The sequence below is a fragment of the Tursiops truncatus genome, chromosome 3, assembly GCF_011762595.2.
Source record: "Tursiops truncatus isolate mTurTru1 chromosome 3, mTurTru1.mat.Y, whole genome shotgun sequence".
In the NCBI taxonomy this organism is placed as follows: Eukaryota; Metazoa; Chordata; class Mammalia; order Artiodactyla; family Delphinidae; genus Tursiops; species Tursiops truncatus.
This window is the reverse complement of record NC_047036.1, coordinates 51,492,290-51,519,462: the sequence shown is the minus strand read 5'-3', so window position 1 is coordinate 51,519,462 and position 27,173 is coordinate 51,492,290. Positions and strand designations below refer to the sequence as shown.

The 27,173-nt window shown below is 42.2% G+C and overlaps 1 protein-coding gene across 1 annotated transcript in view; it reads left to right on the top strand.

The window, feature by feature from the left end:
* Positions 1-14,818, top strand: part of ADAMTS6 (ADAM metallopeptidase with thrombospondin type 1 motif 6) — a 262,877-nt gene extending 248,059 nt beyond the window's left edge. The window contains exon 24 of the mRNA XM_019929977.3: positions 11,675-14,818. Within this exon, the coding sequence (XP_019785536.1) occupies positions 11,675-11,784 (110 nt within the window). The 3' untranslated portion in view covers positions 11,785-14,818. The remainder of the gene's footprint in view (positions 1-11,674) is intronic.
* Positions 14,819-27,173: the final 12,355 nt, after the last annotated feature.

Genomic DNA, 27,173 nt, shown 5'->3' with positions numbered 1-27,173 from the left:
AATTTTAATTTGCAAAATCTCTGGCTCTAGTGCCATTTCCTTTTTTTTCCCTTTGGCAAGGGATGTTCTGGAAATCTAGCTTTCCTTCTCTTGAGAAGGGCTCAAAATCTGTGACAAACAGAAGTACTTTTCATAGCAAAACTATTTTCTTTAAATGATCTAAATTTTAAAAAATCTCTTTTCTCTAAGATTTGTAGCAAACAAGTCTTTATGTATTGTAAATTATTGGTATTCAGTCATGTGGGTTTGGGAGTCTGTTTTTCAGAGTTGGAAGATAAAAGGTTAAGGTGGACGAGAGGATATAACTATCATATTAAACTATGTTGTGTATTATGTTAGGCCCTTTATATTTATTATCCATTTTATATATCTCATATACATAAATATCTGTGTGTATTATATAATCGTGATAACAACCTTCCGAGAGTTGGTATTACTGATGAGGAAACTAAGGCACAGAGAGAGATAGTGACTTACCCACATTACAAGAGTAGGAAGTAGTAGAGTCAGGATTTGAACCTAGATTTGGAAGAGCCCTAGGGCATGTCATTTTCAACTACGTTTATGTGCTATTTGTAATTCACTCTTTAAAATCAGGAATTTTAAGCTGTGACAAAGTGAGAGAGCGGCATGGACATATATACACTACCAAACGTGAAATAGATAGCTAGTGGGAAGCAGCCGCATAACACAGGGAGATCAGCTAGGTGGTTTGTGACCCCCTAGAGGGGTGGGATAGGGAGGGTGGAAGGGAGGGAGATGCAAGAGGGAAGAGATATGGGAACATATGTATATGTATAACTGATTCACTTTGTTATAAAGCAGAAACTAACACACCATTGTAAAGCAATTATACTCCAATAAAGATGTTAAAGAAAATCAGGAATTTTAACGTGAAAACAGAGCTTGTGATTATGAAGTACAGACACTTCTGGCATGACTGTCAAAAGATTAAGTCTTGGGGCTTCCCTGGTGGCGCGGTGGTTAAGAATCTGCCTGCCAATGCAGGGGACACAGGTTTAAGCCCTGGTCCAGGAAGATCCCAACGTGCCATGGAGCAACTATGCCCGTGCACCACAACTACTGATCCTGCGCTCTAGAGCCCGTGAGCCACAACTACTGAGTTCGTGTGCCACAACTACTGAAGCCCACGCACCTGGAGCCCATGCTCTACAACAAGAGAAGCCACCGCAGCTAGAAGCCTGTGCACCGCAAGGAAGACTAGCCCCCGCTCGCCACAACTAGAGAAAGCCTGCGTGCAACAACAAAGACCCAACGCAGCCAAAAATAAAATAAAATAAAATAATTAAATTAAAAAGAAAAAGATTAAGTCTTAATGGTTGTTGAAAGACTGGCTTTTTAAAAATATATATATTTATTTATTTTTGGCTGCGTTGGGTCTTTGTTGCTGAGCACAGGCTTTCTCTAGTTGTGGCTAGTGGGGGTTACTCTTCGTTGCAGTGCATGGGCTTCTCCTTGTGTTGGCTTCTCTTGTTGCAGAGCATGGGCTGTAGGCGCACAGGCTTCAGTAGTTGCGGCACGCGGGCCCTCGAGTGTGCAGGCTTCAGTAGTTGCGGGGCATGGGCTCAGTAGTTGTGGCACGTGAGCTCTAGGGCGTGCAGGTTTCAGTAGTTGTGGTGTGCAGGCTTAGTTGCTGTGGCACGTGGGCTCAGTAGTTGCGGCTCGTGGGCTCTAGAGTGCAGGTTCAGTAGTTGTGGCACATGGGCTTAGTTGCTCCGCGGAATGTGGTATCCTCCCAGACCAGGAATTGAACCCGTGTTCCCTGCATTGGCAGGCGGATTCTTAACCACTGCACCACCAGGGAAGTCCCAGAACTGGCTTTTTTGACATGCCCACAATAATATATGTTGAAGTTATCTTCATAACTTCATTTTAGGCCGTTTTAATAATTTCTCCAAATGCTTCTCTATAGTGGATAATTATCATACATAAGCTTTGCAGCTGAAAATGTAGTGCTGTTTTTATAGTGGAAAGAATATCATTTGCAACTGCACTTATTTCTGCCTTAAAGAAATTCTCTTAAAATGGATAGGTGTTAATCTGATATTTCTTGGATTATTTGGAGAAATACCTCATAGTCATCTCTGTCTGGCCAAATCACCTTTTATTAATATTAATCTGAAGTAAGCAGTTAGGACAATATTTTTATCCTTCTCAGTAAAGGAGGAAACTTTTAGGAAATTATTAATCCTGCAAAGTATGACTAATCTTAGAATTGTTATTCCCTAAAGCTGTTGACTCATTTAAGACACGATCACTCTCTTTTATAAAATTAGAATTAAAGTAGAAACAGTATATCTGTTGTAACTTGTTTTGTGTTCTCTTTAGCTTCCCAATAGTATATACTGAATATATTTAAATACCTGAAACCATCTGTTCATTTCATCAGAAGCTACTTATTGAATGCTTGCTGCGGCCAGCCTCTGCCATTTATTATGGAAAATTCCAAACACTTATAAGTTCGTAGTCTTACGGGAAAGATACTTCGTTTTTTAAAAATGCAAGGTAGAATGTGTTATATGGAGCGGTTTACACAGGTGCTAAGAGTGCTCATATGAATGGCTTCATAGACTAAGTGGTCCATGAGCCAGTTGTAATCTGTGGTTGGAAAAACCCAGTGTGTACCCTGAGAAAAAGGATGAAACAGTTGATTGAAGTTATAACGTCATCCATAGAGATATGAAACGGCCAGATAACATGGATTTTAAAAGAGAAGAGGCTCTTGCATGAAAGTAATGTGAGAGTGACCTGATAGTCCGATCAGGGAGAGAGGAAGTGCCTCTTACAAAGGGGAACTTGGGAGGCAAGTCCAATTGTGGGGGAAGGAGCAGGTTCTGGTTAATGCAGGACGTAGAAGAGGACCCCTTTTTTTCTACCGGAATCAGGTTCCCTTGACTCTTGGAAAGGAGGCTATTGAGAAACTAGTTCATCTCTACTCCAAGCAAGACAGGGTAGGACTAACAGAGCTCTCTTGGGATCTAAAATACAGTCTTTCATTGGGATCTTTACGGGTAACACGGGCCGCTGATAGAATCTTGGGTATTGTTTCAACTACTGAAGTTTAGGAGATGGTTCCTCTCCTGATATCTTATTATTAAAATAATAAAAAGTTTCAAACATACAGCAAAGTTGAGAGAATTTTACAGTGGACACCCGCCATCTAGATTTTACCGTTAGCATTTTACTGAACTTGATTTATCACATAGATATCTATCTGCCCGTTCGTCAAGGTGGTGGTGTTTAAAAAATGTTCTCTCCAGTCATCCAACCATAAAGTCATTTAATTAGCAAACCTACCTACCATGTGCCAGCCACTGAGACTAGGAAAGGTTCCTGTCCTCAAAGGAAGCACAGTTTAGGAGGGGTGGCAACATGCAAACAAATAATTTTCACAATATGGGCAGTACTGTAATAGGGGTAGAAAGAAACTACCATGAGTACACAGAGGAAGGGGTTATTCAGCAGAAGCATCATAGAGAAGGAAAGCTTGAGCAGGGCACTGGAAGGTGTGAAACAGTTGGCCAAGAAGATGTTGAAATGCTGGGCATTGCTGGCAGAAGGTGATTGTGTGCAGTCACGGGGCTGTGGAGTCAAACATAGTTCAGTATGGTTGCAGAGGGTGGCATATGAACAGGTAGTAGAGATGAGGCTACAAAGAAAGAGACAGGGACTTAATTTGGAGGGTCCTGTATGCAGTGGAAGGAAGTTAGGACTCTATCCACCAGTTCTGGGAACAAGTGAAGGAAATTGGGGAGTGACATACTTAGGCTGGCCGGTGTATAAAGGGGCAGAGGGAAGATAGCCTTGTGTGGGAGAAGAGTTAAAAAGTTGTTCTAAGAGTCCAGGCTAGAGATGATGAAGGCTTGAACTCAGGCAGATATAGCAAGGATCAAAAAGAGGGTAATGGGGCTTCCCTGGTGGCGCAGTGGTTGGGAGTCTGCCTGCCGATGGAGGGGACGCGGGTTCATGCCCTGGTCCAGGAAGATCTCACATGCCGCAGAGCGGCTGGGCCCGTGAGCCATGGCCGCTGAGCCTGCGCGTCCGGAGCCTGTGCTCCGCAACGGGAGAGGCCACAGCGGTGAGAGGCCCGCGTACCGCAAAAAAAAAAAAAAAAAAAAAAAAAAAAAAAAAAAAAAAAAGAGGGTAATGAATTGGAAAAAAAGAATAAAATGGAAAGGAGAATAAAAAGATCCTGATGAACAATTGGACATAGGGATGAGAATATGATGTGGAAATGTTCAGTATGACCCCCAAGTTTCAGATTTAGGGAACTGGATACTATTAATCATGGTGAGGAATTTAGGCATCTATATGGAAATTAAGCACATTAGTCCCCGAAAGCCATAATAAAATAGTGGAATTTGAATAACATTTTAAAAAATAAAAATAAACAATAGAGATTGATTGAATAAATGGAAGGTTAAGGCAACAAAGGATAGTAAGAGAAAGAAAATCAGAAGTGGAGCATCCAGAAATTAAAAGTAAATATTGAGAGGGAACTAGGAGGAGGAAGAAGGAAGATATAATTTGCCATGTTTAACATCTACTTTAGCTTTTCATTCCTGAAAGCCTTCGGCTAAGAGTGAAGGCATTATAGGCTTGATCTTAACAGACTGCCACTGATGAGGGTAACACTACATTGCTGCTAAGAGTGAATTATAGACACACTGGGTATCACTGCATTTGAAATACTACTCAGTAATTTTTTAAAGTACATCGGGCAGCTGAGACTAACGTACTCAAGCTCACCTGAATTTCTATCCCAAATTCCACTTTATTCATCTTTATTCAGTTTCAGGTTCCCTTGTAGTTTGGTGAGTCTTTTCAGCTTCTCAATAGCAAAAGGCACTCTGTCATCTCGTAGTTATTGCTGCCAAATAATGATTCATGGTGTGGAAAGATGAGCAGGAAAGGTGTGGTTAGTATACATTGGTTTACCAGACCAGGTTGTCTAACGGTGGCTTTGGCGGGTCTCAGTCTCCCTCAAGTACATGATTTTGAGAGAGCCTAAGCAGCTCCAGAAACCTCCTGAGATCCATGGAACAAAACAGCTACTGAATATGGGTTTTAAGGTGGCTTCTGATGTATTAAAATCAGTGAAAGGAATGAATGGTGAAGGTCATTTGAACTGTGATTTCAAGGAGGTGAGGAAGACCAGACATTTTTATTGCCAGTTTTTAAAATGGTCATAATCTACCTTAGCATTCAGGGTTACGTTCCCAACTGTCTGGTTTGGAGGGAACCCTGGATTTGCATTGGGATCAAAGCACCTCAAGTTGACTGTGGGTGGCATCCAGGGAATAAGACTGGGTAAGAAGAAACCAAGAAAGCAAAGGAGAGAAAGAAGTGGCTTAGTCCATGGTAGGATGGAATCAGAATAAAGTTCCATAGTTGATACCACCTTGCTTCAAGGGTAAAAAGTCAGTGGACTGTTCCCACTGCAATGAATACTGTCAGGTTCCTAGGCAAAACATGTTATTTCATCCTTTTCCAGTTTGAATATGTAAAATATCAAGGACTCAGGTACAGTTTCATCAGGAAAAGTATGCTGAGTTCACATCCCCCGCCCCCAACTCCTGCACCACACATGCACATGCGCAGCCTTTGCCACCATTTCACTTCTCACCAGGCTCTGCGTCTCCATGGGCAGTTTGACAGAGGTACAGCTGGTTGTACTTTTGTAATCCAAAGGATAGACCTGTAGGTGAGAGTCAAAACTCTCTGCTTACTGTGCTCTCCCTCTGAATTTCAGAAAGAACTTACAGGCACAGAGAACATGCATTCTCCAAAGAAAGATGCTGAATGGTCCAACTTGGTCATGGAAGGCTATGTCCCTGTGTATCCCAACTCCTCCATTGATATGATTTAGGCAGGCTTGGCAACATTTTCTGAAATGGATACAGTTTATTTACAGAAATACAGTTGCTCTTATACTCCATGCATTAAGTCAAGCCATCAAAGTCACAATGAATCCCCATCCAGTTGCATTCTAAATTTATAAGCCTATGTTCAGTGTATTTTGAAATCATGTCTTTTAGGTCAGAGTTTTGAAATATTAATGTAAAGCACCTGGGGAAAAACTCACTGGCACTTCAATGATAAGTAGATTCATGTGTTGCCTATGAAACAGGTTGTCTAATTTTATCATTCAGCTCTACCAGAACCCAGATTACCAGTGAGATCCACTCCAGCATACCTGGCAAGTTGCTTAAGATTCTAATCATGGGTCTAGTTCACATCGTATGGCCTACGAGCTGGCTTTCAGCCCTTGATACATCCCTAAGTCTCTCTGAGAAAATGTAGGAATAGTCCATAAATTGTCATTCCCACCAGAAATCTCTAGCCTTGGATAAAGTGAAACTTTATTTTCAGGCAGGGAGGTGAGAGGAGATGTAAAAAAAGGAGAGACTAGTTAGGTCCACAAAATATTTCCTAGAAACCACACAGTAAGGACCTCTCATCCTTCTGATAGACTCTGAAGAAAAAAGGTAGAAAGAGTGTCTTGTCATTCTTCTCCCTAGAGAGTACTTAACTGGTACATGAAGTTAGTAGAAGAGAAAATCGGGCTCCTTCATCTTAAAATCTTTGACCCTGCTGGCTCAGATTCTGCTACTTAAAAAGCAGTAGATACAAGTGTATCTGTGTGAAGAAAACGTGATAGTAAAGATCAAACCTTCAAAATAGATCAGTTACAAAGTGATTATGTTATTACAAAAAATTCTACTTGAACTAAAGGATTCCTTTCAGTAACTCTCCTAGTATAATTGTTTATGTGCAGATTATGTATTACTTGGGTATAGAGAAACCAATATTTAGATATTTTAGATATCAGCTAGAAATCATTACCAACTGAGGATCATTCAGAAATTCAATCAAAACATGTCTGTTATTGTTTTGATTTCAATGGGAAAATGTGATTTAATTTATGCACAACATTTCCAGAATGGTTTTATCACAAATGTAACCTGTATTGTGTATTGGCTGAAGGGTAGGAATGAAAAGGCTATTTAATATTTTAAATGGGCTTTGGGGATGAGGCAGACAGACTAGTAAACGGTAAGTTTTATAATTAAGGCCTCACAACTACGTACATCAGCAAAATGTCAGTGAGTCAATCCAAGGGCTTATCAGGTTAGTCCTCTTTAAATAAAAAAGTGACACATGGGCTGAATGCACCAGTATAATTTAAAGTTTGTACTGATATTTTTAAGATTACACTCAGCTTTCTGTAATGATGGGGCTTTCAAACTTCTAGGTGTGTTAAAATGACCTTTCACTCGTGTAATTTTACAAAATCTAGGGAGAAAGGGGTAGTTGGAGAAATGTATTCAGGCTATTCTGAGTGCCCATGACCTAGAAGCCCCCTTTCAAAAAAAATTTACCCCTTCTCTAAGGTGGCAGAGCAAACCTCCTGATAAGGATGTCCCCAAAGACTGAATTACCAAGGCTATCAGCCAAGAATAAGAAGTATCGACAGGCAGAAACCTTTTTGCAGTAAGATGCCAAGAATGCTGCCAAAATAGAGTTTGGAGTCAGACAAACCTGAGTTCTGGTCCCACTTCTTAGACCAGCTGACTGTGTGACCCATAGTGAGTTTTGTACGTAACCTTTTTGAGCTTCAGTTTTGCCATCAGTGTAAAGCTGACATTTTATATACTTAAAATGATTAAATGTATATAAATATGTAAAACTGCCTAAGGCAATGCCAGGCACATACGAAGCACTTGATAAATTATTTTTAATGTTATTACTAGATTAATCTCTCATGGAGTTAAAAGATCTGAAGAATGTAAGACCAGTCATTGGTGAGTAGGTTTTCATCACTCTGAAGACTGACTCTTCCAGTCTAGGCAGTCCCTAGACAGCAAAACCAAGAAGTAGGAATGGGACCTTCCTCAGGGCCCCACCTTCATGGGAGCCCCCTACACTCCATCAAGGCTGTGTCCTTGTATAGCCCAAGAATCACCATTTAATATCTCATCAAGGCCCATTATCTTCTTGGCAATCCTCAACCCTGGATCTTCCCTCAGATCTCTCCCTACCTCATCATAATTTACCTGCTCTCTGTTAAAGTCTTTTCATTAATTTGCTTATGTGTGCCAATGAAGAGCCTATATATATTTTGACAGGGATCCCGGAGAAATAATACAGGATGGTTGTTCTCCGATGTGTTATTGGTAACAGTAACAAGAGCTGATAAACTGAGTGTTCACTCTGTGCCAGGGCCACACATGTGCTGTAGGTGTTACCTCATACAAGCCTCACAGCATCCTATGGGCTTCATTTCACAGATGGGGAAACTGAGATTTAGAGAGGTGAAGTCACTTGGCCAAGGACAAACAAATGCTGGGAGGAGGTAGTGCCAGAATTCACCCCCAGACCTGCCACCCCTCACCACCGGTGCTCTCAAGTCCTGGGACACACATAAGCAGTCCCTACCTCCCTAAGCTTGATCCTGCTCCTAGGGCCCAAATGAATTCCTGCTTTCATTCAAGTTACTTGGAGTCAGGTTAGCTGAGAACAAACTTAAAAGAGGTATTGGGACGTTCAGAGGGGGACACCCTGGCATCTGGCCTCCAGCTGGCCCCTAGACTGGACACTGCTCCTAGCTGAAGGGCTGTGCTGGGGCCTCAGCATGCAAGGGAGGCTTCTCATTTACAGCACCTACCTAAGGAGCTGAATCCCTGAGTATTTAATAGCCTGAATGGGTGGATGGAGGGGGTGATTGGAGGAAGAAATAATTTATGAATATTTTATTTTATTCATTATTTATTGTCTACTATTTAATCAGATTCTAAAGTCTAAATCCAAAAGAAAAATCTGTGAATTTTCTTGTATTTTGCTCATCTCAGAATTTTCCTGGTTCAGAAACTCTTCCAAAAATGGAGTAATGAATCTCCCAATAAAGTTGTACCTCAGGAAATATTCTTCTTTGTTTTGTCTTCAAACTGACTTGTGTCTATAGGGCAGCATTTTCTCAGTAGTGATCTAAATATTGCATCCTTGTTGAGAAATTCAGAGCACAACTTACTCTCATCAGGTAGTAATAATAACTAATAGTGATAATGATAATAGCAATTCAGTATATTACACTTACTGAGAGCCAATGACCATTTTATGCACTGAGCTAGGTGATATCATAGGATACACATGCTACATGCGGGAGTGGGAACACTCATCTTCCCTATTCACAGATAAGGATGCTTAACCTCTTAGGCACCGAGAAGTTAAGCAATTTGTTCAGAGTCATAAAGTTCATAAATGGTAAAGCTGGGCTTAAACCCAGCAGTCTGGCTTCTAATTTTATTTCCTTGTACTATTAAAACAACCGGTCGTCCTCTATCCATTTATCAACTAAATCATTTCTATATTTTAGCAAAATAGACCAAAGCCAAAGTTTATTTGGTACTTTAAGCAGTCCCACCAAGCCCTGTTAACAGAGCATGACAGTGGTAGTCTCCGCTGGAGGGCTGCCCCATTAGGATGGTGATTTGAAATTAAAGATGAGTGATATGTGTCAGCTGTCCTCATCCTTTATGCTTAGCTTTTCTCATCATTTTAATGAATGCATTATCTGGACAATATATTCCTCTAGGTAACACTGATACAACTTTTTTTTCCCACAAAAATATTCTTAGTCTAAACTTTTTTTGGTTACTTTTCACTGGTCATGACAGAGAGGGGGAAAAAAATAACAGGTGATTTCCAAATTAAAATATATGGGGACTTCCCTGGTGGCACAGTGGTTAAGAATCTGCCTGCCAATGCAAAGGACATGGGTTTGAACCCTGATCCAGGAAGATCCCACATGCCATGGAGCAACTAAGCCCAGGCACCACAACTACTGAGCTTGAGCTCTAGAGCCCGTGAGCCACAACTACTGAGCCTGTGCGCCACAACTACTGAAGCCCATGCACCTAGAGCCCATGCTCCACAACAAGAGAAGCCACTGCAATGAGAAGCCCGTGCACCGCAATGAAAGAGTAGCCCCTGCTTGCTGCAACTAGAGAAAGCCCATGTGCAGCAACGAAGACCCAATGCAGCCAAAAAACATTTTTAATTAATTTTAAAATAAAATAAAATATATGGAAAAAATAAAATAAAATATATGGAGATATTTTCACCTAAAATTCAGGCTTGATTCACCAAATATCATCCAGTTTCTTCTTTTTTAGTACAAAGTTTAAAGAAATTTTTAATGTCTCTCCTACCTTCTTTCAGCCAAAACTTAAATTTATTGAAAATCTTAGTGTAGAAAGTTTCTATTCAAATTTCTGTTATTCTCTTTGTAAATCAAATTTCAAGTAAGGGAGTTCGATGGTGGCAGAACTTATGCTTTCAGAGGAGTAAGGGTTACAGTTTAAAATTTTCAGTCTTTCACCAAAAGAGCCTTGAAAGTGAGATCAATAAAATTGTTTCCTTACTTTTTAATAATAAGAACTGGAAACTTTCCCATTTCTTTGCATTTAATTTTCCATGTTTACCATATGGCTCATGTACCATGTACATGATCTCTTAGAACTTCAGTGGATTTCTGAAGCCAGGAAAAATAAACAAGGAAGCAACAACAACACTGTTACACTGAACATTTCCCAGTGTTCTGCCTGATTCTAATTACCTTAAACAGTTTACCCAGGATGCTTCAGTATAACCACCTGGAAAAATGAGGGTGGAACTTTAATTCTGGGAGGCAAACGTAATTACTAGATTTACAAAGTATTTTAAAATCCCCAGATAAAATTGAAGAGAGGACTGGAGAGGAATATCACTATTAGCAGTAGTGACGTTGTATGGGGTGGCAGGGGTTTCTGAGAATCAAAGGTCAGTCTCTTTTTCTGCACTGGCCCCTCAGCCCCATCTTGTGCAACCAGCCTCAACGGGAGGTGGAGAAAGAATCATTTATTCACCTTCTGGCTGCAAGAACAGCAGACTTCAACTGTGGCAATTCTAGTACTGAGGAGAAAACACACATAGGAAAAAAGAAGGCCATGTCTCACTTCCAAATTAAAAAAAGACATTTCTACATGTTTCCATAACCCACAGACTGCTGCCATTTGAGGCCAACCCCTCAAAGTTTTCCTCTTTGTCTAGTGTAGTTGCTGAATCTAGGCCACTGTCAGCAATCCTTTTCATTCACCGAGGCCCATCCCCACACCCCACAGATGCAGAGATTCTCCTGGGACATGTGTACTTTGGTATCAAACAATGCAACTCATGTTTGATTTTGGATAACCTTGCACTGCTGAATAAAATAACCCTTGAGAAAGAAGCAATAAAAGCGCTGTAAGAAAAATGACTCATGTTTCCAAGCTGTCTAAAGTGATCACTTATCCCAACAAATGGTAATTCTTTCAAGACACAGTGGGCATACACCATACTTATAAAAGTCTGGGAGAAAAGCCTTGCAATCATTTTTTTTTAATTTGTGTTAAAATGTATCAAAAAACTATTTCTGGTAGGGTGTACCAGACAGGGTATGCTTGAAAACAAAAACAAAAACCACATGGATGTGAAAGCCAAGGTGCACTGGCCCAAGGAGGCAGGATGGGGCAGGGGTGGGGGGGGGTGGTCCTTGCTGAACATCCAGGCTCATTGTTTATGTACTTGTTTTTGTGCCTCTAATTGTTTTCCCTTTTCTGCCCTCACTCATTAGAGTGCAAAGATGTGAACAAAGTGGCTTATTGCCCACTGGTGCTGAAGTTCAAATTCTGCAGTAGAGCATACTTCAGACAGATGTGTTGTAAGACCTGCCAAGGACACTGACCCATGGAAAGCCAGAGAGAGCGCCTTGTCATTTCATCGTGGAAATGCATCCATCACAGAGAGCCACCCAGAGGAAGAGGATTGATGTCCTTGCAAATGCATTACCCTGTGGAAAACGTAACCACTGGTCAGCCCTAGCTGACAGGATTTCAATATTATTTTAACTTCTGTGAAGTGGGATTTTTTGATCCAAAGTGCTGGACACGGTATTAGGAGGGAATGCCAGATTGGAGAGATCCAAACAACACAGGGAGACTTGTTTACTGTGGAACGTTTGTGTTCTTTCGAGTAAATCCAATAGCCTGTTTACCTCCTTGGACCATTAAGATAATTTTTATTATGGACTTAGCAATGACACTGAATCCATTTGTATTTAAAACTGTTTAAAATGTAGCTGTTTTGACTTGGTCAACTATGGAAGTAAAGAAGATTCAGAAATCTTAAGTCATAGCTTAAAAATATTTACTATACTTTATCACTACAACAGCACCACGATTTAAATTCTAAAACGGGCTTTGAACTGTAATTTAAGGAGCAATTATAAATCAAAAGTAATGAAAGTTTGTATTATTTTTCTTCATTCCACTTAATTTCCTTAGGAATAATCCCCCTGTTCTGAACACTGCTGTGAGCCATATATCAACTATATTAAACTGAACAACAATGAAGGACTTAGTTTAAAGCAGTGCATCAGTTACTGCAGCTGTGCAAGTCTGTAAATTCACTGCTAAAAGACTGTGGCTAACTTGCCATTGTGCAAGTGAAGCTGAGATTTCCATTAAAACTTTAAGAGAAAAACATTTCAATTTCATGCAGAAGCCAGACCTGGGGTATGGTAGAGACTGAAGTACCAGGCCTTTTGCTGCCATCACACAGGATGCCTCAGTTCTTATTTGAGTCACCCCAACTCACTTGTGTTTACATCCTCTCCAGCCACAGAACGGCTTCTGCCCTACTGGATTGTTGCATATGCATGTTGAGCTTGCTGAGATGATACCATGCAGAAGATAGACTGGCTCAGTGACAACCAGGCAGACCCTTTTGCTGACAATTATGATGGGTTCCAGATGTCCCTTCTTTGATATGGCAGAAGGGCATTTATTTATATGAGAACAAGTGTGTGTGTGTGCGAGCGCTTTTGAGTGTGTGGGTAGATGAGTGTGCTTGCACATAGATGTGCTATTTCTATGAGTTTTAAAGTAGGCAAGGGATAATAACCAAAGAAGAAAAACTCATGAAGACTAGAGATCATAAAGCATCATTTAATAGTCACTCAACCAAGTATTTTGTATTTTTTATGGATACTCTGAATGGCAATTAAATGTGAAACCCGATTTCTTGGGCAAGTCAAATTCTAGAATCAAGTCCACCTAAATTAAACTGACTAAGCTCACATTTTCCCAGTCCACATCACACTCATCAAGAGATTTGACAGTGAGATTTTTAAAAAGAGATAAAAAAAAGAGGGTACTTGCTTATATGAATATTTTGTACTTGAACACGTGCAGCAGGATCTTGAATGTGTTTTGTGTCCTACACATGAGTGCACCTTGCGACACCAACACCTCAAACTCAACCCAAACGGCTACTTTGTAAAGCTGCTACTTGCAGTTAAAGAGTACATTTGACTTAAATCCATCACTGTGCTCTGAAACAACATGTCAGGTGTATCACATACACCATAACCTAAAGTGGTTGATTAGGTTTTTTCAGAAAGGGAGACTCACAGACTTCAAAACCAAACTGTCAGGTTTGCTGTGGACAGTCAGCACGGGACGTTCATTGCTCTGTGTGCTCAGTCGCCCTCATCTGAGTCTCCTCGCCTGCTTTCTCTCTCAGCACCACAGCTCATGTCCCTGAGTTTCCAGAGAGAGCGATTGACAGTAGACAAGAGTGGCCAGGACTCCAGTCTCTGCTGCCTTGGAAAAGACAGCCCAAGTGCCACCTCAGCCATCAGTGAAGGGCAGGCAGCCACAAGCAGCACGGCCCCAGCACTGGCTTCCTTTGGCCCCTTGCAAAGAGCACTTAACTTGGTGCTAATGTGCCCTGGTGAAATAAAATAAGCGAACAAAAGATGTTTGGTTTCGCTGGCATTTTAAGCATAGGTTTGCTATCGGGATCTGCTTTTCTCCAACGTAAATATCAGCTTATGTTTTTATTTCAAACAGATTCCTTACATTACTGACTAAAGGCTACTTTTCCCCTCACCCGGGAACTAACATGGTGAGGGCCATACCCCTGAGTCCCGTGCAGCACCCCAACTGGTGCTAGAAGAGGAGGGCAGACGTGTCCCTCTGGGGTGTGCAACGGCACCAAGGCCAGGGGACAGAGAACTCCCGGGGACAGCATCAGATTACCTTTCTAGAAGGAACCAAACACAGGATGTGTAACAGGACTAAATTTTCAATTGGCCTTGAATTTAAACCTGAGTGAGGAAAAGTCATATTCCACAGCACATCACAGTACTGCTGCTACTCTGTTGTCAACCACGTGGCTACATGGTGCTCTATTCCTAAATGATGACAACAGGATTGTTGGCAGATGCTGAGCCACCATGGCTGGCCCTCCAAAATATATATAGGCTACTTAGGGAACCCCAAGGAAACTGGTACCCCGTGGCCGAGAGCAGTATCCGCCACTGGCATAAGACCCACCAAAAAAGGCAAGGTAAGCGTACCCAACGGACTCCTTAAAGAGTCTATATTTCATTAAGAATTTTATTATTTGAGTGAATGTCACATAGGTATCCTTAATAATACAGAATGAAATTACCTTTGTATTATTGCGATTAGTTGTTGCTTATATTTTATACTCAGTATTAATGTGGTACACTGTTACTTTTTTTTTTGCTTTTGTAAATTATATTCTAATTTATTGCCATGTTTCCTAACACGTGTCCTACATTCAATCTCCTGCTTGTAATGAAAATGAAAAAGTCATTGTAACACTTGATGGAGTGAAATTCCACACCAGGCACAGATTTTTTTTTAACATAGATAATTTAGTAAAAATAAAATTCAGCTTGTAAGAATGATTCAGATGGAAGTTGTCTATTCCCTGAAAAGCTGGTGTTAAACTCACAATAGGAGGACTCTCTATCCCTTGCAATACCACACTACATTATCCAAATTTTCCAGGTAGTGTACAGGATTGCGATAACTTGTTGCATTCTTTTCTTTGGCCGCGCCGAGTGGCACGCGCAATCTTAGTTCCCCGACCAGGGATCAGACCCGAGCCCCTTGCAGTGGAAGCGCAGAGTCTCAACCACTGGACGGCCAAGGAAGTCCCACTTGTTGCATTCTTATTACCCTCCTCAGAGATTGCACCTACTTGTATTTCAGTAACATCTAAATGCAAGGCCTCAGTTATTTCTGGTGGGGCTATATCCCCAGATGCCACCAGCCAGCTATTCTAAGGCCAGAAAGGAAGTCCCGATTGGCCACTGCCACATACCTTCAGTCACAGGGCCCACAACTCTTTTGCCCCCTGCTTCTTTTGCCTTCCATGTAAATTCTTTAGCATAGAAGAGGACGCAAGATATTTCACTGTGGAAAGGGTGCTGAACAAAGAATTCATGCTTGAAGGGTTTTTCTACTCAGACTCAACTGGGAACAAAGAACATGATGAGCATACTTTTCTGCCTCCAGACTTTTCCTCTTAGGCTGAGCCGCTTTGCTGAACTGGGGGATACTATCATATGCAAAGGCAACTCAGCAGTTAATCTGAAGGTGTCCCTCCTGCATGCTTAGCTATTTGAGTACTTTCATAATGACAACTTCATCAATTACATAAGAAGATGTACAATGTCCAAACATGGTTGTGTTTTAATCCACTTACCCCATATCCGTCCCCCACAGATTCAGTTGTATATATTAGAAGAAATCAAGTGAGGTGATTAGAAAGTCCTGGGGGGTACTTCCCCAAGGTCATCTTAGGAACCAAAAGTGGTGAAGTATTATGAATTCTTAGTTAACAGGAAGACCCTGGCACCGACTATTTTAACCTCCCACTGCATTTGCAAAGGGTAGTTCTGCCTAGGGGTGAGGGGGGGGGGAATACCGAGAAACAAGGCTTACCTTAGCTTAGATTCCTCAGATTCAAGTCTATCTTTTCATCTACAGTTGTTTTCAAGCTTTTGGTTTAATGTTTCTCTCCCTGTGGGATATCTACAGGGCACTATCCTACTTAGGGCTCTGACCCCAGGGACAGTCTGCCTTCCATTAAAAGATTTTGCCACTTCTCGAGGCCAGGTGACATTTTTTCAAGTAAATTAGGAAGAAAGTTGGCTATTGATCTCGGTTACAAAAATATGTGAATTTGTGTGGCAAGGGTAAGATTCATTACTTTTAAAAGAAGAGAGGAGAAATGTAATTCAGGCAGGAAAAAAAAAGTCATAGGCCAAGAGGACTGGAAAATTCTAAATAAGTGGTCACAGAAAAAAGATCACTGTCTGAATAAAAAAAGGGACAGATTAACTATTTTTGCAATTCTGTCTCATGCATATCATCAGACTGTGTGGAATAAACTAACATGTTTTTAAAAAGAGCAGCTCTTCACAATGGTTTTGTGCCTTAAACTTCAAAACCTCAGGCTGGAACTTAAAAGGAAAATGGTCTGTTCTCCCGTCTCTTTCTCAGAGGGTTATTTCTAGCATTGCTTGTCCCTCATTTCATCCACAGATGATATCTGAGGCCAGAAATGGAATAGTGGTTTGAGGGCTGGAGGAAACCAAGGTTACGACCATATTGTCTCTTGGTCAATGGCTTTCCTTAGCCCACTGAAAGCCTTGAGCTTCTTGGGTCTTGGTTTGGATACCTTCCCTTACAGAGAGGTTTCACATAAGAAGAGGCAAGTTATTACACCAGCTCCAGGCCCCCTAGCAGTCAGAGTGCTTCTTCAGGTCAATGGCTCCAGAGTTGGTGGCATCCACCAGCCCAAGGCGGATATAATTCTTGGAGGGCCTGGTCTGTGCCCCCAGCAAAGGCAGTTGTGGATAGCAGGCTACCGTATGGGCCCACAGAACAGTAATTATGAGATGAGGCCCCTGAAATCCCAAGCAAAGGTGGCCAGAGGAAGTGCCAGTCTAGGGCCAGTCCAGGCCAGGTGTGGCCTCTGTGTCTGGAGAGTGGCATCAGCCGCTGTCATTCATTCATAGCAGTATTTGCTGAGGCCCTACTGTGCCCAGGTTCTGTGCTAGGCACTTAGCATATGCTCTCTCATGGAATATTCTCTCAGCAAAGCTATTGAGGACAATACTGTCAATCCCCATTTACAGATGCCAATACTGAGGCTCAGAGAGGTTGAGTTGCTAATAGTCACAGATCAATGAGGAAGAGTCACCTCTTTGACACACAGAAGGGAGCTGCCTGGTCTGCCTCTAGGACAAGGAAGCTGGGGAGGATGCTCCTCTACCAGAGAGAAAGTGACTCACCAGGCCAGAGGAAATGGGGTCCTCCTTCCTGGGAAGCAGTGGGCCTGAGGCCTTAAAAGGGGCCTCAGGGGACAGGGAAGGGTGAACTTTGGGCTCCTGTCTGGTAGGTGGTGGTTGGTGTTCACTATGAAAATTCCTATGTCTGGTGACAAAATTACAGTTGGAGACCAAAAGTGGTTTCTTTTTTTTAAACAGTATATATTTTTAAAATGTATTTATTTTATTTATTTATTTTTGTCTGCATTGGGTCCTCGCCTCTGTGCACGGGCCCTCTCCAGCTGTGGCGAGCTGAGGCTACTCTCTTCCTTGCGGAGCACGGGCTCTAGGCGTGTGGGCCCCAGCAGCTGCGGCAGGCGGGCTCAGTAGCTGTGGCACACGGGCCCAGCCGCTTTGCAGCCTGTGGGATCCTCCTGGACCTGGACCTGAACCTGCGTCCCCCGCATTGGCAGGCGGACTCCCAACCACTGCGCCACCAGGGAAGCCCCCAAAAGTGGTTTCTGAGCATGTGGTTAGAGTTTGTGGGAAGAGGAGGAGAAGGAAGGTCAAAGACATTGGAGGATGAACGGTGTCTGCAATGGCAGCAGCCAAACAACATGAAGGCTCTCACCTCCCCTGAAATGTCCTGTTTTGAATCACAGAGCCTGTCCCTGCCTGACAGCCCCCCACAACACTTCCAGACATGCCAGATGGCCTTGCTGACCTGCCTCCACGCAACTGGAGCAGAATGATTCCCGTGTTGGCTTTGGGGTAAGTTTTGAAGAAGAAAGGTGGGTTTCTGTCTGTTTCAGTCAGAGCAGGACCATCGGGGCTTGATAGCTCAGGCCATGGCATAGCTGCCAGCAAGCACATTCTTTGACCTTCTGTGGTGGGTCCACAGAGTGCAACCAGGTGTTCTTTCAGCCCATGCCAGAATGTATCGGCCGCCCAACTGGCCACCTGCCTCCACCCCACCGACAGGGCTTTGGCTGGCCCTCTACCAAACAGCTGTGCTGAGGGCCGCAGATGGCCGCCCACGCTTGTGCCCAGGCCAGCAGCTGCACTGGCCTGACAGCCTGGCAAGGTGGACCTCGTGTGCCTCTGCCCTCCGTCCTAAGTCCTCCCCAAGCCAGGTCACTCAAGGGGCTGGGGAGAAGGAAAACCAAAGCTCACATACACTAAGGAATTGCTTTTGTGGTCCAAAGGCAAGCAAAAAGCACACTGTTCTCTTCCCCTTCCTTCAATATCATCAATTTTGGTATTTTATTTTTAATCATTCAAGTTAATCTGATATAAATGAATCAACATTTAGTTCCTGTTTGTCGAGTGTATTATTGTTAGAATAAAAAAATCTCCTGATTTTTTATTTTCTATGTATCTATACAAAGGCAAAGGAGGATGACGTCCCAAGTTCAAAAAGACAGCATGTACTTATTATCTAGTTAATGATAAGCATTGCTTAATATTTTGAAAAAACACCCACAGAAGTAGCTAAAATGTGAGTTTGATTTAAAATGGGTAGGAAAAAAAAGTTGTCACAGCTGAACTAATTACAATAAAAAATAATTTGATTCAGAGTTTTAAACTTTAGAACAGAAAAAAAGTAAAATTGAGAAATTAAATATGTTTTATTTTGAGGTTTAAAAAAGGAAGTATATGTTGAAATTATGAAACAAGGTAATTACCTGGAGCCACATTTATCTTTTTTTTTTTTTTTTTTTCACATTTATCTTTGAAGATTTTCTGATTGTAGGCTGGGCCAGGAAGACATTATTATCTGCTGTGCTCAGGAGCCAGGTCCCCACCAATGTGGGAAGCTCCTGCTGGAGGGAAGGAGGAGGGGACCAACTGTTTTATTTCTTCCCACATTTAATCTCAGTGGCAGAAACTGCATGTACCAGCTATCTCCTAAGTCTGGCTTTTAAAATCGATACATTAGAACTTAACTCTCCAAATGAGTGCTATTCCCTTCCATGTAATCACTGGAGATCACTCTGTACTCTTCTAAGAGCAAACTCACCACTCAAAACTGTCTTAAAATTGCTTGTTTAGACTATCTTCCAGGGTAAGATAGATTTTCACAAAAAACCGAATCTGGTGAGTAATTTGCATATAATCATTTTGGCTACAAAATCTTCCGTGCCTTATAAATTGACCCCAGGTGATACCACAAAAGCAATTCCAAACATGCTTTGAGTGACTTTTTTAAAGGATTTCACTCATTTGGGTACAAAAGCGCTGGTGTTTTGTCTAAAAATTATTGGCACTGCTGTATAATCCAATTTAAGACTGATAGAATACAAACTTTCACTAAATGTTGTACTATTTCCAATTCTAAAATTAGCTGGAACCTGGACCACCTAAACTGGCGTGTTATCTGTTAGGGAGAAGAAAGGTCTCTGACCTCTCAGAACTGAGTCAACCCTTAAATATAACAGACAAAACCACTGTCTCAGACCCTGGAGGTTAGCAAACAGCTGTCCTTCCAGGATTCTCCTTCCAGAGGGCTAATTAACCAAGGTCCGCCAGCAACACGAGCGAAGCTGCCGCCAACTGTGCAAGACCTGGTGCTCTGCTTCCTCACCACTGGGATGTGCCTTGATTTACACAACTGTAAGTGTGTTCCATTCCTGTAGCTTGAGTCCTTTCCCATTTGCTTAAATGATAATTCCGAGATGAGCCTGTCCCCTGATCCTGAATTGGCCGGGTGTGGGGCTGACAAGCCAGCACTGAGTGTCTTCTCCCTTAGTCTGCCTTTTTCTTAGAGTTTTCAAGGAAGTTGTTAATGATGTGTAAATAGATACTCAAATCTATGGGGCCGACTGCTGCTGTGAGGAACTCCCAGAGTGGCCTTCTGAAGAGGAGAGTTACTCCCTTATTCATTCAACTTTGAAGGGTGAATTTTCACCATGGGTTTTTATACAGCAGATACCCGTGTAAATATCAAGACACAAACCAAACTTTTGTTCCCAACATTTTTGCTGAAACATGCCTTAAAATCCACAATTTTTATACTTTTTTTCCCCCTGAAAGAACGAAAGAACGAAACGAAACGAAAGAAACGAAAGAACGAAAGAACGAAATCATTTTAAATTCACACCTTTTCTTTCTAAACGCTTCAAAAAGGCTTCTTGGGTGGCCAGAAATCCTTGTTCCTCAAAATTAGCAATGACAGCTATGGTCAGGGACACCGTTGGAGTCCATTGTCACTCCAAATCAAGAAGAAAACTTCACTTTAAACATGTTTACAACTCCCCCCTCCAGTAGTCTAACCAGATGTATCTTTTTCATCAACTTCATAATAATTCAATTGCTGATAATTGCCTAGGAGAAAAGCTCTGATAAGACAGATGGGGTCCCTTCAGGAAGTCCTAATGAAGAAAATAATGAGTGACTGTGTCCTTATTTAATGCAATATCCTTTATAAGAGTAAGGGGTGCTGAGAAATTCATAGTGTTTCCTGCACTGCTGAAGATATTTAATTCAATTTCTTTTTTGCTTTAGTCAAGAAAGTATCAACTTTGCTTATTTTGTTTTTATTTATTTTGAAAATTTTCAAGCATATGCAAAGAGCAGAGAGACTTGTTTAACTACTCCAGCCTTCCTCACCCAGGTTACAGCAGTTATCAACATGTGACCAGCCTTCTATCCATCTCTCCTCCTCTACTGTGGATTATTTAAGCAAAATTATTTCATCATTAAATATTTTAGAATGTGTCCCTAAAAGATAAAGACTCTTAAAAAAGACTACACTACTATTTTAAAAATTTATATTTTCATTGTAAAATTGCATTTGCTCTTTTTAAAACTACTGTCCCCAAACTTGAAGAAAGTAATAAAAATTGTATATACCACCTAATGAGCACCTATTGTATACTCTATTCCAGGCAGTATAGTAGGTGCGTTCTGTCCGTTATCTTATCATCATTATTACTGATTTTTGTCGAAGAGGAAACCAAGGCTGAGAGAGGTTAAGAGACTCATCTGCTGGCAAGTCGAGCCCAGCAGGTTGTGGAAAACCAGGATTTATGAGAAAACAACTCTGCCACCACCAGTGCCTATCCTGTTTCTCTGTTGCAAATCACATTTAGGAAGAGGAACATCCAGCATCCCTCTCTGCTTGTTGGTCCCAGAAGAGTGGTCCCAAAACAAGTAACTCCTGGAGAAAACTATCCTCCTTCTCTGGCCCTTCTTAGTTGCACAAGACAGTGTTGCCTTCCTGTAACTGCCTTGTTGCTGCAAATGATTTCAGCCATATTTTTCTTTACAATCAGCGAGTCAAAATCTACTCTAGTTAACGAAACTTCTCTCCAACTCCACTGCAAAATTTCTAACTGTAACCATACGTAATTAATAATTAATTGTAACAAACTCAACTGTGGAATAAAATGTGAAATTAAAAGTTATCTGTAGGGAAGTGTCAAGATGTCTGCAAATATATAGCTTTCAAAGAACTGAGTTTTTTAATGGGGGGAGGGACAGAGAGAGAATAATAAAACAAATATGGCAAATGTTAATAATTGGTAAATATAGGTGATGGGTAAATAGGAAGAAGAGAATTCATCTCTGTAGAATGTGTGTGCATGTGTGTGTATGTGTGTACGTGTATGTTCACGTGCATGTGTGTACGTGTATGTTCACATGCACGTGTGTACGTGTATGTGTGTGTTCACATGCATGTGGGGGGGGAGAGAGAGAGTGAGAGGGAATGAGCAATGGTTTATTGATATCTTGGTCAAAAAAGAAAGCTTAGTTGGGCTTCCCTGGTGGCGCAGTGGTTGAGAGTCCGCCTGCCGATGCAGGGGACACGGGTTCGTGCCCCGGTCCGGGAGGATCCCACGTGCCGTGGAGCGGCTGGGCCCGTGAGCCATGGTCGCTGGGCCTGCGCATCCGGAGCCTGTGCTCCGCAGCGGGAGAGGCCACAGCAGTGAGAGGCCTGCATACCGCAAAAAAAAAAAAAAAAAAAAAAAAAAAAAAAAAAAAGCTTAGTGATCTAGTCTTTCCTTTCCTTTTTCATCTTTCTAAGCAGGAAACCAAGTGAAGGGCAGGACTTGGAGTCACAAGTCTTTCATATAAGGAGTAGCCAGAAAGGAAAGCAACTGGGCTAAAACCCAATTCCTAGTCCTGGTCCAAAAATGAGTTTTTCTCAAGTTGGAGCAGTGGTTCGCAGACTTTCAGACTTCATGGACCAGTAAAATTTCAAACTACTTTGAAGACGGATGTAGAGTGGCTAACATTTTGCTTTGCCAAGCAAAGACATTTAAAAAAGTCTATCATTTACTATTGTCATAAAAGTACCTTTCTAAGAGAAAGTACATTTTAACCCCAAAGACATGAATATATTTCTCTTTAGCGGAAGTTACTACCTTGTTCTTATTTTTCCATTTAACATCTTTTTCAAATAAGAAGGCTTTTAGCTGCAAGTATACAAAACTAAACAACAAGTGACTTAAACACTAAAGGCAGGGTAGTTCCAGTTCCAGATGGGAGTCCACTGTTCCACAGGGTCCTAAAGGACCCAGGCCTCCCCCCACCTCTCCCCTCTGCCTGTCTCCATGTGCCCATGGCTTCCCTTATCCACAAGACGGCCGTGGCAGTTGCAGGGGCGCATGCAGAAGAGGCAGCTGCTAGCAGAGAGCAGAGGCTATTTCTGCTGGCGTGTCACCATCATGGAGAAAGAGTCTCCCAGAAGCTGCAGCGCATGGACCCTCAGGACTCAGCAGCCAGGACTGAGCCACACTCCATGCTCCAGCACCAGGGAGGCTGAGACGATCTGCAGCATCTTTGCATCTCTACTGAAGCTGCCTCTGCTACAAGGGTCAGGGATTGGCTGTTTGTAGGGACCAAGGGACAATATCAGGTCTCTGAAAGCCTCATCTGGGACTGAAGCCTGATATTTGGGAGCTCTTCACTTAGAGCTTCCCATGCTGAGGCCTGCAGTGCCTGCTGAGCATATATCCACAGTCTAAGAAATGCTTTATTTAGTTTCATCCAAGTTGAGAGCAGAGATTTATGTAATAACTCTCAAAAATCTTCCCGCATTGCAAGGGAGCCTGAAGAAACCTGGCCAAATGATATCATAGCTGTGCTGAGAAAAGCTTGAATAATCTCCCATCATTTCACCCCCAATTGCATGTGAACAATTACTCATCTTTATTAACTGCCTTATTGAATTATTCATGAAAGCCAAGGTATTCAGACCCACAGAACTGGCCTTCCTCTGCTACATAAAGGAAATTGTAACAGCTCCTAGTGAGAGTCATTAGCGTAATTAAAATGAACTTTTTACTCTCTTGACAAGCTGTGGAAAATGTGATAACCCACAGATAATTTTAAAACAGTGTTTTAGCCTGGAGCTGCAGTCTCTTTTGAGACATGTGCCATCACTGAAATTGTATAAAAGATAAATTACAATTTTGAGAAAAACTAAAGAAACGGATTTCCAGGATAAAATGACAGAATAAAACAATAATATAGAATCTCTCTTCCCCCAAACCAATAAAATAAACAAGAGGATTTTTAAAAGGACTAAAAAAAAAAAAACAACAACAAGCAAACAAGAGAGGCAGAATAATTTTCTGCTGTCAGTACCGAAAAATGGTAGCTGAAGGGAGGTCTTGTGTAGTCCACAGTTGACGCGGCATCTAACTTTGCAGCCACCCGTCGTCACTGGTACTCAGAAAAGAAGATGAGTACCAGTCACCTTTACTAATCCTAAAAATTCTTACGAATACTCTCAAACATGGGAAGAAGCAGACTGAGGGACTGAATTGGTGGCTCGGGCAAAAACAGAGAAAAGTCATCATCAGCAGAAGTCTCTGCTTACCGCAACTTCAGAGATAAGAAAGGCCACAATCTATGAAAAACAATATGGGCATTCCTCAAAAAATTAAGCATAGAATTACCATATTTTCCAGCAGTTTCACGTCTGGGTATGTACCCGAAAGAATTGAAAGCAGAGACTCAAGATATTTGTACACCCATGTTTATGGGTGGCATTATTCACAACAGTCAAAAGGTGGAAACGACCTAAGTGTCCATCGACAGATAAACAAAATGTGATACATACATACAATGGAATACTCTCAGCCTTAAAAAGGAAGGAAATTGTGACACCTGTACAACATGGATGAGATTTGAGGATGTTATGGTAAGTGAAACAAGCCAGTCACAAAAAGACAAATACTGTATGAGATATCTAGAGGAGTCAGCTTCATAGAGACAGAAAGTAGAATGGTGGTTGCCAGGGGCTGTGGGGAGGGGAGTGAGGAGTTAGTATTTAGTTGGAGTTTTAGTTGAAGAAACTGAAAAAGTCCTGGAGATGGATGATGGTGATGGTAGCACAATGACATGAATGTGCTTATGCTACTGAACTGTGTGCATTAAAATGGTGGTTGTAAATTTTATGTTTTGTATATTGTACCACAATTTAAAAAAGAAAGAAAGTCTACAAGGACTTGCTATCTCCTAAAGTACTGTGCAGATTTTGGGAAAAGATCCCAAGCCCACAGGATAGGGATATACTAGCTACATAAGTGTGTCATGATACAGGGCTGTGGTGGAATGTATTGTCCTTCCCAGCTGCTCCTTTACTTCCCCATCCTTGCCCTTTGCCCTGTGACTTAAGGTGGCCCCTGCTATGGAACAGAGTCTATTCCCTGCCCGTTGACTTTGGGCTTGGCCATATGACTTTCTGTGTTTAGCCAGTGGAACGTGAGCAAATGTGATATACTCTGTATCTTGGCCATTGGTGGTTGACTGTTTCTTTGTTCATCCTGCCATGAGATTGGCTTGTCCAAAATAGGCACTGCTTGGATGGTTTCCACTTTGGATGTTCACTTGAGTACATTGGAAGCACACATCCACACTAAGAAGAAGAAAATGTTGACGTGTTAGCTCAAGGGATCCTCTTTCCCTACCTGCTCTTCTCTCTGTAACCTTCCCCCTCGTTCCCCCCAGTAGGGGGGATGCTTCCTGAAAACATTGCCCTAGATGGAATGTTCTTTTCTGCCACATGCCTAGCTGCCCAATCTTGTGAGCCAGGTTCTAGCTGAGGGTGACTATTCTGAGATTCCATTGTGAAATATGTCTTCCTCCAAATTTATCTAGAGAAATGAAAACAGACCATACTTATGAGCTCATGGGAAAATCCTGGTGCTCTTGCCAGAGCATCAGAAGGGAAAGGCCATTGCTTCAGACAGACAGGGATGTCCAAACCTGGAGTGGAGGGAACGTTTTTCACTGCAGCCCCATCCCTCAGTGTGCTTCCTCAGCTCATATAAATATACCCTCCGTTGTTCTTGGTTTTCTTCTTTACTCAATATTTAGAATTTTTCTACTCCTACTTGAGATGTGTAAGTTGCTAAATCCAGGACAGATCCTTTCTTTCCCAATCTAATACTGCAGGAATTCTTGCCTGTTCCCTCAGTGTCTGCCCCAAATAGGTAAAGTTATGAGAGTGGCTGCCGCTCTCAAAGTGCAGGCCGCTGTCCCCTGGGCTGTGGAGCAGACAGAGGGAATGAGAGAGGGGTTTTGCTAATAAGGCCTGTGGCAGAAGCCCGGATGCACACACTTGCCAGACAGAAAATAGCCCCAGATGATGATCTCAACTTATTCTTGATTGCTGCTAATTTCTAGTTGCTGTACTGAACACAGAGTTAGAAACAGTCTGTGCTCGGAGGGTTTGCAGTCTAAACTGCCGGTGTTGTGCCCTGTGCGCGAGGCTGGTCAATAAGTATCATTGGATGAGCCAGAGGTCTTTCGGGGGGGAACAAACCTGCTCCCTGAAGAGTTCAAGTACTCAAGTCCAAGAGGAGAGAAATGGGATTCCACCAGAAGTCAAAGTCTGGCCTGGATGAGAAGTAGTAACAAAATGATAAATAATCATGCCTGTTTATGAGCAGGGAGCTTTTATGCCACAAGACTCAGGTACTTCTGAACATAGCTCCTGCCCCTGCCCAGTGGCCTCAGGAAGCTTCGAGGGACAGAATCATCCCCATTTTTGAGAAGGAGAAGTTGAGTTATGGAGACATGAGTCAGCTTTTCCACGGTTGTATCATACAAATAGCCCCCGTGTTCGATTCCTGCCTACCAGCCAAGGGAGACATTTTTCAGACCTCTCGCCTCCTTCTCAGGAGTTCTTGTGATACAGTGTCACCTGTCAAACATCCAAAAAGTTCTACAGTCCAACACAGTTTGGCTTCAAATTCAAGTTGGCAACAGTTGGCGACGTGAAATGGAGACCTTTCCCCAAAAGGGCAGGAGTGAGTGTGGCCCAGGGCGGTGTCCTCTGCTGGAGGGAAGCAGACGGACACCAGACACCTCTGCTTCCCTGAAGTGTGGCCCCCCCACAGGTGACAAACAGGACAGACTCGCCTGCCAGTGCTCGGATCGTCATCTGAGACACTGGATAACAGTTGGCAAAGAACAGACTCCACACCTGGCTGGCCCAGCTCAGACCTCTCAGAATGAGCAGGTGGCCGCAAAACCCCTGTAAGCGCCTCCATTCAGCTAACCTGGGGCAGTCTGAAATGTCTAGAACCAACTTAAAACAACAAGAAAACTAAATGGCTTCCCCATAGGCATGGTTGCCAAGTTGACCATCAGCAAAAAGAAAAATCAATATACTGAGTTATCCTGAAAAAATGAAATGGAAGACAACTAGTTCAACCAAAGAGGCAAGAACCTTAGTTCTTTAAAAAAAAAAAAAAAAAAAATTCACCAGACACCACCAAAAACAATAAAATACAAAGCCAGGAGTTGCCAGTCAGTATAGACTTGGCATGTTGAATGTGGTGGACCAGCTGTCCAAGATGACAGGATTGTTATTGACGGGTACAGGCCTCCAGGGAGATGGGCTTTGGATGGTGTTGCCATGGCCTGATCACAGTTGTTTATGTCTGTTCCTTGGAATACTAAAACAGCATTGTACTCAAAGCCCGGTGCCTCAGAAACTAGCTGCTGCCCCCTTGAAAGCACAGAC